This window comes from Lolium perenne, chromosome 3 (genome assembly GCF_019359855.2).
Source record: "Lolium perenne isolate Kyuss_39 chromosome 3, Kyuss_2.0, whole genome shotgun sequence".
NCBI lineage: Eukaryota > Viridiplantae > Streptophyta > Magnoliopsida > Poales > Poaceae > Lolium > Lolium perenne.
In genome coordinates this window covers 279,627,474-279,638,883 of record NC_067246.2, presented here as the reverse complement: position 1 = coordinate 279,638,883, position 11,410 = coordinate 279,627,474, and the positions used below count along the sequence as shown (strand labels likewise).

The 11,410-nt window shown below is 46.6% G+C and overlaps 1 protein-coding gene across 1 annotated transcript; it reads left to right on the top strand.

Moving 5' to 3' along the window:
- The first annotated feature begins 3,034 nt into the window (after window positions 1-3,034).
- Window positions 3,035-5,910, top strand: LOC127344368 (putative F-box protein At2g33200). The gene has a single exon (XM_051370619.2). It carries the CDS (start codon window positions 3,129-3,131, stop codon window positions 4,422-4,424), a length of 1,296 nt encoding a protein of 431 aa, XP_051226579.1. The 5' UTR covers window positions 3,035-3,128; the 3' UTR covers window positions 4,425-5,910.
- The last annotated feature ends 5,500 nt before the right edge of the window (window positions 5,911-11,410 follow it).

Sequence of the window (11,410 nt, the reverse complement as noted above, 5' to 3'; positions counted from 1 at the left end):
TTAATGGCGTCCCTGTTTTCCCAGGCGACGTAGGGACGCGTCTCGTCGTGCATGGCCGCGTGGCCGTCCGCGCCGGCGTTATTGCGTGCAACCACCCGCTGCCGCCACTGTTTAAAGACGCCCTGCAGTTCTCACCGCTCACAAACCATCTCGTCGCCGCCGCCTCCCCCCTCCCAGATCTTCTCCTCGCCGCTCCAAAAATGTCAAGCTCGTCCTCCCGCAAGATCGCCGCGGCGAACGGCTTTGGCCGCGGCAGCCTCACCGTGCCGGAGGCGTGGGCGCTGTACAACGCCCGGTATCCAGTCCCGCCGGACATGTGGCTGCCAAGCAGCGGCCGAACGGCATTGGCGTTCCCCCGCCGCCGAAGCTGCGCACGGACCAATGGAGGGACGCCATCAAGGCCCGTCGGGCTCAACTCACCGCCGAGGAGCGGTTGGATCCGACGTGGGCGGCCAACAACAACGACGCCTGGTGGACGACATACTTCAAGGCGAAGTACGACGTCGAGATGCACAGCACCGACGGGCTCGTCGGCGGCCCCAATAGCTCGAACAAGGACGGCCGCGCCCTGTTCTGGGGCGTTCCGGGGCGCACCCTCGAGAACGTCATCCGCGACATCCGCAACAGCGCTCCAAGGTTGGAGATGCCGTCGTCACCGCCGCCGTCTCCTCAATGGCAGCCGAGGAGGACGACGTACTCGTCCTCCTCGCACTCTTCTTCCTCAGGACCGGCGTGATCGACGCCGTCCTCGTCTTACCGGTCGGCGCCCTACACCGTCCCCAAACGGGAGGTGAAGGAGGAGCCAGCGACACCCGTCAACATGAGGCGTGGCGGCAGCGGCAGCGGCAGCCGCAGCCGCAAGGGAGGCGCGGCGGCGCCCTCCTCATCTCGAAGCCGGAGGTGAAGGAGGAGCCGGAGGAAGCGTCGCAGGCGGCGCTGCTGGCGGAGTACGAGCGGCAGCAGCGGCTCATCGCCACAGCGACGACCCCGAGGACTGCCCAGGTCTACGGGCGGCGTTCTTGGCGTCCATGAACGACAAGGACGCCTGGAGGGGCGACCTCGACGCGGCGATCGCCATGTCCATCCGCGACTCCGGCAAGCCGCTGGTGGACCTCTCCGACGACGGCGAGGCAGGACCAAGCGGCTTGGTGAAGGACGAGCCCGTCGATGAACCCGTCGACGAGCGCGTCAAGCAGGAGGTCGTCACCGACGACATGTACATCTTCTAGCAGTACTACGACGCCTCGGGCCGCCGCAAGTAGTTCTAGATTAGGTTTAGTTTAAATTTAGTCAAATTTCGTTCGAATCTATGTAATATATGGCAAGTTTGGATGAATCTCGCTTAAGTTTAAAATTTGCGAAATTTGGATTGGGGGACGCGACTTGGGAGCGACGTCCCCCAAACGCGGCACGAACGAAACACGTCCCCAAACGCTCAATCCGGCGCAGTTTGGGGGACGGTTTGGGGGACGCGACTGGAGATGCTCTAAGGCCGAGACGGAGAGCAAGGACCACGCACCACACACCCATGGTCAGGTATTGGGCCAACCCATTTTTGCTTTTTTTTTATTATTTTTCGTTTTCTGTTTATATTTTTCTTCTGTTTTCTATTTTGTATCTCTTTCTTTTTCCATTTTTTCAAATTTGGAAACGTTCACAATTGTTCAAATTTGAAAAATATTTAAATTTGAAAATGTTAATGTTCATATAAAAATTAATATTTTTTGGGGAAAATAGCTTTTTTCAATTTTTTAAAAAATTTCAAATTTAAAGTCTAGTCATATTGAAAAAAATGTTCAAATTTTAAAAATATTACGGTTTTGAAAAAACTTCTATTTTCGAAAAAAAATCATATTAAGAAGTGAAAAAAGAAAAGAAATAGCCAAAAAAGGTAAAAAAAAACCGCCAAGCCTGGAGTGCGCGACAACTAGTAACGACCGACCAGGTCGGTATATAGCATCTCCCCGGGTCAGGCTCTAGGGGACTGTTTGGTTTTTTGGGCTACTACACGTTTGTTGCATCGCATGGTTCTTAAAGTAGCGTTTTACCTAGCCTGGGAGGAATTGTTGAATCAGCCGTTTCCAGCGCGCCTGTCTCGTTGTTTTCACTCCTGTGTTCGATCGATGTAAGCTTCACACATGGACTAGCTTAAGCTCACTCTCCCTTAAACTACTCCACACGCCTTCTCTTCAAATCAACACAATCATATTTCGAATCAAAATAGGATGTATATAAAAAAGATATGTGTGGATGGTATGAGTCAATTCGGACAACCGGTTTCGAGTTTCATCAGTCGTAAATCGTAAATTTCGTGTATGAAAATTTTGCCAAATTTGTCGCACACGTGTGACCATTTAAAATTTCCTTTGAGAAGTAGGTTTGGCTCACCATTCCGCATGACTCTCGTGTTGTAAGATTTTTGTTTCGGTGGACATAGATGGATAGATAAATGACTCGCTACTCTAATTCGTACTTATGTGTGAGTATATTTTGAAGTAATCTTGCTCAACTTCTCACTTGGCATCTTCATGGACGACGACGTGGTGATGATAGGTGTGAGAAGAGAGAGGTGATAATCCATTGTGGTGTCCATCCGACGTGAACGGCGGTGTCATGGTGGTGTATGTCGATGTCGTGATGCTTGTGAGCGGCATGAACGGCGGTGCCATGGTGGTGTCTGGCTTCATGATCGCCGGCGTGGCGATACTTATGATAGGTGAGGTAAGGTCACCATGTTATCATACATGTGAGACTAAGAACAACAAAGTGTCACTTGTATCATTCTATACAACTCAGGCCACCAAACAAAATGTCTTCTTTTTTGGCCTATTATCTGTATATAAAACGTGCAGTGCGTTTTAGCTCACTAGTCAGTGGTACCTAAATCGGGGCAGGCAGCCTAACTCGCGCCCTAGGCTACTTTAACGTTTGTGCCCCATGCGAGCCAGCCCACTTCGACGGTAAGCACACGGCTGAAACTTGCAGCCCAACGGGCCTAAAAAAGATGGTGGTCAAGCAAAGGGTATACGGAGTAGGAGTAGATCTGAACGTGCCGCCGTGCAGTCATCGCTCAATCCCCTCTCATCCTTTTAAGCCATGGTGGAACCAAGAAAGATTCTCAATTGTCGATGGCGGCGGCAGCGGCAGGAGCAGCCATGGCCGTGATCCCGGATTGGTCTCGGCTCCCCGAGGACCTGATCCTCGTCGTGATGAAGAAGCTGGATATCCCCGCCGAGCTTTTCCGCGCGGGGACCGTCTGCTCCTCATGGTACGCTGCCTATTCTACTGCCCGCCGTGTCCGTATTCCCATCAAGGACACGGCCCCTTGCTTGCTGTATTCCTGTCAGGCCGACGACGACCCCAGCGCCGCCGCGCTCTACAGCCCCTCCACCGGGGCCTGCTTCCGCATCCGCCTCCCGGACCCCCCGCTCCGTGGCCGTGCCCTGGTCGGCTCCGCGCACGGCTGGCTCGTGGCCGCCGACCACGAGTCCAACCTCCACCTCGTGAACCCTCTCACGGGCACCCAGCTCGCCCTCCCGCCCGTTACGGGGCTGCACCACGCGGAGAGCTTCTTGGACCACCAAGGGAACCTTATGTACAATCTCCAAGAGAGCTTGGACCTGGATACTGTCCAAGAGGGACCTGTGTCATATCCGGCGCGCAGGCTGCGTCACTTTTTGTATAGACGGGTCATCGTCTCGTGCTCGCCTTCCATGGGGAGAAGATGCATCGTGCTCCTCCTGCACAGGCCAGACGGGCAGCTCTCCTTCGCGCGCCTTGGGGACGCGCGCTGGACCAAGGTTGCCTGCAGCGACTCGCTCAAGTGGAACATTGGTTACCGTGATGCTCTTTACAATGATAAAGACGGTTTGTTCTACCTCCTGGCCTGTGATTGCTCTATAACTACATTGGATCTGCACGGGTCTTTGCCGCCGGTGGCAAGGGAGGTCATCAAGGGTTCGACTCTATGGGATGATCCCACCAAGTACATTGTCCTCGCACCATGGGGCGATCTCTTGGAGGTGTGGAGGGTGAGGTTCATGGAAGAGCCCACTACTACCGCTAAATCTTCCATGGAGCTCCCTTCAAAAGTCGTAACGGAAGAATTTTGGATCTATAAAGTTGATACCGACGAGCAAAAGCTTGTTAGGATAATGAGTATCGGAGATCATGCCCTGTTCCTCGGCTTCAACTCCGTGTTGTGCCTTTCGACAAAGGATTTTCCGACATTAAGACCGGATTGTGCTTATCTCACCGATGACTTCCATGAAGAGACGTGTACACATGAGCATAATTGGAGAGAAATCGGAATTTGGGATTTCAAAACAAAGAGTTACACCATGGAGAGCCTTGGAGATGTGCAATCTCTCCATCCTTGGATGAATTGGCCGTCACCGATTTGGGTAACGCCATCTATCAATTAGATTAGATAGATGATAGAAGCATGACAAATAAATAGTTGTACTCCCTCCATTCCTATTTCTAGGGTGTAATATTTTTTGGTAAGACAAGCCTTTGAACAAGAATTACATTATTATTACTCCCTCTGCCCCGAGAAAAGGTTGTCGTAGATTTGTCTAAATTCAGATGTATCTAGACACTAAGGATGTCGCTCATTTGTCTAAATTCGTCCTTTTCGGGGCGGAGGGAGTATTTTTCTTTTTAATGACATGAGTTGGTATCACTAGATTTATTCTCAAAGGTACTTACTCCCTCCATCTTGGTATATATAGGTTGTATCCCTAGGTTGTCAATTTGAGAAACATAATATAAATTGTAAAACACAAAAATTATAGCATTAGAAAGTATAACATATATCTTGTATTACTTTGGTCAAATTGATGATCTAGGGATACGCACACGACCTATACACCGGGACGGAGTGAGTACTAATTATTGTGATTTTGTACCATATAAGTTACATATTAATAGAGTATAATTCTTCATGAAAGCCTTGTCTTATCGAAACCTAATATGTCTCTAATAGGAATGTAGGGAGTACTATTTACTATTTAGGAGCCTGAATCTTAGGAACATCATCCCATTGTTGGGAAGATGTGAATGTAATATTTTTGGATCTCAGATTTGATAACACCCTATCAGAATTACTTGGGATACTATTAAAAGGTGTGCCTTGGACTAGAGGGAAGCTGGAGATAATTAAGCTGTGGTGTACTACACAGAGATATAATTTTTTTGAATAAAAATCTAGATGTGTTCTTCAAGTTGCTATTCCTATGTTCTTTGTTGTAGGCATCAGAACTTTGAAGTAGCAAATTTTCCTAAGGAGGTGTATATCCTCTGCTTGCCTTCTGTTAGATGTGGAAAATTTACTCTCACGAGTGCACTATTTCTGTTGCCTTCCTCAAGTAAATAGACAATTGATGTTGAAGTAGAGGAGTGTAGTAAATGCATATAGTAGAGTTCTTCTATAATACAACCAAAATAGCATATTTTGTTTCATAGCTTGAGCTCCGATGTGACTTTAGCGTTAGACATGAGACAGCTAGTAGCAAACATCGCTGTCAGACAAACTTTGGCAAGACCCTGACATTGCGCTTCAGCCAAGAAATCCAGGACTTGTTTTGGGCTTTATTAGTAAATCTTCTAACCAAGAAATCCTGGTTCCCTGCCAGGCCTCGCCGCCTGTGGAGGTATTGCCCCCTACCCATCCATGGGTTTGGGCTTGGCAACCTCGGTTTCCTCCATGGAGGGGTTACTGGCAGCTCGACTAGCTCTCTGAGATGTGTGTGCTTCGTGCTGGCCCTTATATACAGTGTACATTAGTTCTTTGTTTATTTTTTTGCTCGTGGTGGGCTGGTTTCATGGTTAGGTTTTGGTTTCACTTCACCTTGCTTAGTTCTAGGATTCAGTTTCAATCCATACTGTAATTGTTGAATTGCTGCTGTAGATTTTTTGAGTACTAGTTCTAGTTGTAGTGTTCCTCGAAGTACTATGGTTACATTGGAGCTCCAGAACTGTTTTCAATTATGTTTGAACTTTCAGAAAAATAAGAGCGAAAGCTCCCTATTAGCTCCAGACCCGCTTTCTGTTGGTTAGGCGAAGAGCTAGGGGATTAAATCCAGAAAATAAAACCATGTACATGGTTAGATTTGCAATTGATAGATGCTCATTCCTACATGTATACAATGTATTGAGTCCCTCCATTTGTGTTCTGATCCATGTCAGTCAGACACTTTGTGGGAAATTGTGATCTATGTCTGTCATAGACTTTGTACGAAAATGGTGGGGACAAAAGTTAACCAGACAAAAGTTAATTCAGCATAACAACAAAAAAGAACCATTTCTCAAATAGGGGAAAAAATAAAAAAATAACCAGCATAATCACTAGAGCTAGGTTTTACAGTTTATATACATCTTGAATAACAGATATTTTTAGCTGAGTTTGGCATGCCTATATTTTATCGATTCAAGCAACGGTGATGACTAAAACAAATCTTACTCTCCGCAAAAGCCTGCACCTTCCCCCAAACGATAGTAGTTTAGAGAAAAAAAATTAAAATGCTATTCCTTCGGCCGGCCATCTAGACCACCCTCTGTGAAAACTGAAAAGTATGAGGTAGTCGAGAAGGAATGAAGTGCCATCATAGAAAGTGGAACGAAAAATACAGATGGTTACGTCCAAACTATGTCACAAATCAAAGCACACACAAGTGTATCGCAGCAACCACACAGTGCAACAACGCTATGTAGGCGGCGAGGCGAAGCTCGCCTATTCCTCTAGTAAAATAGTATAGATCGTGTCATAGAGAACTCCAGGTTAATTGCAATAATGTCTGGATTTGAAATGAGCTTTCAAAACTCAGAAAATCCAGAAAAGAAATCAAGCATAATAATTTCCGGTTATATTGGTAGTCTGATAGCTTCATATTTACACTGTAGTTTATCTATCAAATGAGCCAAGGGATCGTATACGTTTTCGCAGTCATATTTGCACATTGATAAATCACACCAAAGAGCAAGCCAATATCACATCATAATATGATGACTTCACGGACAAAGAGCCAGAAATATTTTTTATACACGCATGAACAAATTTGTTGGGGGCAAATATTAGATCTAAATTTGCTGCCCAGGTGTCCACAGGCAGGACCAAAAGACCTGATCTATTTTATGCCCTCCGACAAGGTCTAGGAAACAATCCTATATTTTATTTAATTCAGAAAGAACTTGGTCACCCCAAGCAAAGCAGGCAACCAAAGAGATCCTCGCTTGTCCAGCTGATCTAGAAGGAACCTGAAACACCAGCTTCCTGTGAATTTCCGGCATTGCCTAGTCCCAACGTCTAGCTTTCAACAATGCACAATCAGGCTGAGATAGTAGAAATCATACCGAGCTCGCGCCATGCTGATTTGATGGTGACGATGCCATGCGATTTGTCCATGCAGACATGAAGATGAAGGAAAAGAAGTAAGGAATCAACTGACATTATATTGTCCCAAGAAAACCGCTGCAATCCAATTGGTCTCAGCCAGCATGGCGGGGTCTTCGACGTTGTCGAGGGCGAGTTCGATGGAGAGCCTCTTCTGCCGTCACGGTGAGTGCCAGGCACAAAACCAGCAATCTATCCATCCGCGGGGACCTGGGTGCCCGAAGAGGTGGCGGACCACGGGGCGGTGAGCTCGATGGAGAGCCTCTTCTACCGTCTCAGTCGGCGGCGGCCTGCGTGTCGGAGAAGAGGCGGCGGAACACGGGGCGGCGAGCTCGATGGAGAGCCTCTTCTACCGTCTCAGTCGGCGGCGACCTGCGTGTCGGAGAAGAGGCAGCGGACCACGGGGCGCGAGGTGCTGGTTTTGCCAGACGATGCTGGGTGTCGGGAGGCGTACTACAGGATTGTAGCGTGAAGAAGAATTGATATTTGGCAGCCTGATTTTGGCTGCGTTATTAGGCAGCGTGATTTGATTGATTTTTCACGGGAAAGTGAGTTATTAGGCAGCGTGATTGCAGCGTGATTTGATTGAATTTTTAGGGGAATGTAAATATGGAAATTGCTGGTTAACTGGCGTGGGTGGTGTGATCGACGGAAAACCAGCATGTGTGAGGAACGATGGAAAAAAAAACCGTTGTGGTGGGAGGGTAAAATAGTCAGACTAAAATATGTAGGACGAAACCTTCGACCGGAGGAAACAGAACAAGTTCGTCCTTTTTATATAGTAGAGATAGAGAGTAGAGATAGAGATATATAGTAGAGATAGAGAAAATCAGACTATTTAGGTTTTTTTTAAGGGAAATCAGACTATTTAGGTTGTGATGGTGGAGATGTTTACCTCTAAATGGGCCCGGCCCATACCAGACCGACTGGAGCGAATCTCTCCCTCCCTCTCTCCCGCCTGCCTCCTTCCATCCCTCCCCAAATCCCCCCACCACATCGCCGCCTTTTCTCTCCTCCACATCCCGAAATCAGAATTTCCGCAACCCTCACTTCTTCCCCCGAGATCAGAAACCCTAGATTCCTCCAGGACCATCTACAACAACCGCGTCAGCGTCTTCGTCCGGGAATCCCGAAGCCAACCCTAGCCACGACGGCCGCCTATCGTCGATCCAGGGCATGGACGCTGATGGCGGGGTACACGACGCAGCTGGCGTCGACCTTGCTCCCGCCGACGAGGAGGGGCAGTTCGCCGAGGGGGAGAATCAACAAAGGGTGAGGAAACTAGCCTCTGTTTTATGCATTTTCTGAATTCTTCCTTGCATTTCTATGCTGGTGCTTGGTTATTTTTCTGATTGCAGAGCTGTATGTCAATTATAATGTCACACAGAGCTTAGAGGCCATATAGGTGTGTGATGTATTGTCTGTCTGCAGAAAATTGGGATTAGTCACAATTGAAGAGTTTATGTTTACCTTCTTTCTGCGAAAAATGTCAGATGGATCGAAGATTGTATTGAGGAAGAACTGATAGTCTGTATAGGCAGGACTAGTAAGTGGAAACAACAGATGGAAATATATGTCATAGGGACTTTCAGGGTATCTCTATTAATGGTCTTTCCGTTGGAATAGTTCATCCATTGAGCATTGGAGAAATACCGTGACTAGGTAATCTTGATGAACCTTGTACATATATCAAGTTCCCTCATCCCTGTTTCACAATATTATATTTTTCTGTATGCCACAATTATCGTCACAAATAGATCACGTGCATTGCATTTCTGCTAATAACTTCATTAGCATAGTACCATTTTCCCCAGTTTTTTTACTTCTACTGGTACTCAGGTGATCAAACAGTTGTCCTGCAAGATTAGATGGGTATCTGGTAATTATAAGTGTTGACTGAAGTTCTTCTTGGTCCAAATTTTCAGTTTAGCTCCATTGTACATCCTCTGGAGCATAGAGATCAGCAGTCGAACCGTGAGATAAAAATTAAGTATCTGGAAGGTATCAAGTACATCGATCCTTTTCTTGTCAAATAGCACACACTTCTTTAAAGTTGGTAAAATATGTTTTTCACCGCACTGCAATGTAGGATTTTTGTGGTGTTCATCCCCTTGTACATAAGAACTACAATTTAAGTATATAAACCTTATGACTGTTGCAACTTACAAATATGTTGAATTTTTTTCCCAAAACAATGTAATAATGAACTCCATGTTGTGGTCTTGCAGTTCTGAAGAATTTGCAGGGAATGCTGAATATACCTGATATTGGCCAGTTGCGGTTCTGTGCTGGTTTGTCTTCGACACCCTTTCATTTTCCTTTTGATTATCTTTTGATCTTTTTATTCGTTTGTTCTCAGATGCAACACTTCTTTACAGGATTTTACTTGCAATGCTTACAGTAAGAATTCTCGCTACCCGTGTTCCCAATCCAATGAAAAAGTGGCTTTCCTGGTGGACGAAGTTCGGCTACCCCCAGGTGATCCGGTACCTAGTGCCGATGTCGGATCTGGCAGCTCTGACCATAGACCGGTCTCTCTGTTAGCTTCATCCGACGCTGCACCATAGCTGCCATGTTTCCGGTACGAAGGGTACGGGGGACGGAAACGGGGGACGGGAATCGGAGGATGAAAAAATAGGAAACACTAGGGGTACACATCTCTAGATCGAATCTTATATGTCGGGGACGCGAACCGAGTCGTTTCGGTACGGTGAACCCGGTACGGTAATGTGGTACGGGAGATGTGAACTTGTCCTAGTCGATACTCGTTATATATGACTAAGATCAAATGATAGATAACTCGAGTTCATATAGGCAACAAATCTGAATTGGACCAACAAACAAGAAAACCTGAACCAGTCATCTTCCCAGTAGCAGCATATATGACTAAGATAGATAGATAATTCGAGTACTGGAAGCATATGACCACAGCAGGAAACGGGGTACGGTAGGCCGTCCCTCGTATCGGATTCATTGTACCGGAATTAGATTCGGAAACGTTAATCGGTACGGTAGGATTCAGTCGGGAAACGCGTTTCGGGAGAGTCCAATCGTGATCCGGATTCAGCGCCCCCGATACATGGAAACTCGACCTGATTCAGCGCTCGTTCAGTGCCTTCTCAAACCGAGTCAACTACTTAGCAGCCGGCATTTCTTTTCCCCTTCCCCAACCTTCTCCAGAACTCCTCGATCTCCCTCTCCATTGACTGCTCTGCAACTTCCAAAGCATGCAAATCAATGGAAATTGCCGTTTGGGGAGAAGACGACCCATCTCCTTCTTCCCTTGGATATCTCCCCTCTATAAGTACTCCGATCCAGTAGGCTGTTTGAGATCAATGGCGACGATCGAAGCACAATCTACAGGCTGCTAGTGCTAGGTAAACACCTAATGGGCTCACAAATTTCATGTAATTTCGATTCAGTTTCTCCGGTTGATTTTAATCTCTGAAGATTTCTCCTCTCTTTTGTATAGGCAGCTGAAGAAAACACCACGGGGCAAGGTTGCAAACTGCAGATTGCTGAAGGATCCAAGAGTTCAGCCTTCAGATTCAGGTACACCTACACCATTGATTTCATTAGAAATCAACATGGTCTTCTCCGGTTCTTGTTTTGGGTGATGAATCAACCTGTAACAGTGAACTGCTAGTAGTTGCACGTCACATGTTTGTTGATTTGTGAACATGGTACTTGATTTTTAATTTCAATTCTGAGATTAAGAAAGTAATATATCTATGAACCTTGATGTTCATTGTCCTTTTCCATTCTAGTTTCAGACTGAAACTTTCAGTTATGTTGTTATGTATCATTGGACTTGTAGTTCTAGTTTCAGATTTAATTCTGTTCATGTCATAATTGATTTAGCAACATTAGCTAGCTGATTTATCTTATAGTCCTTCTCTCTATGTTCATTATTCAGAGATTGCAATGGCGTTTGGGTCGAAATGTACGCGTGTAGATGATCAGAATAATGACGAGGTCGAAGAGACTGGAGGTCATAGAGTTGATGTTGATCTAGGC

Bases quoted from the DNA above. Each gene is read 5' to 3' on its own strand.
- LOC127344368 (XM_051370619.2), top strand. From the start codon at position 3,129: ATGGCGGCGGCAGCGGCAGGAGCAGCCATGGCCGTGATCCCGGATTGG.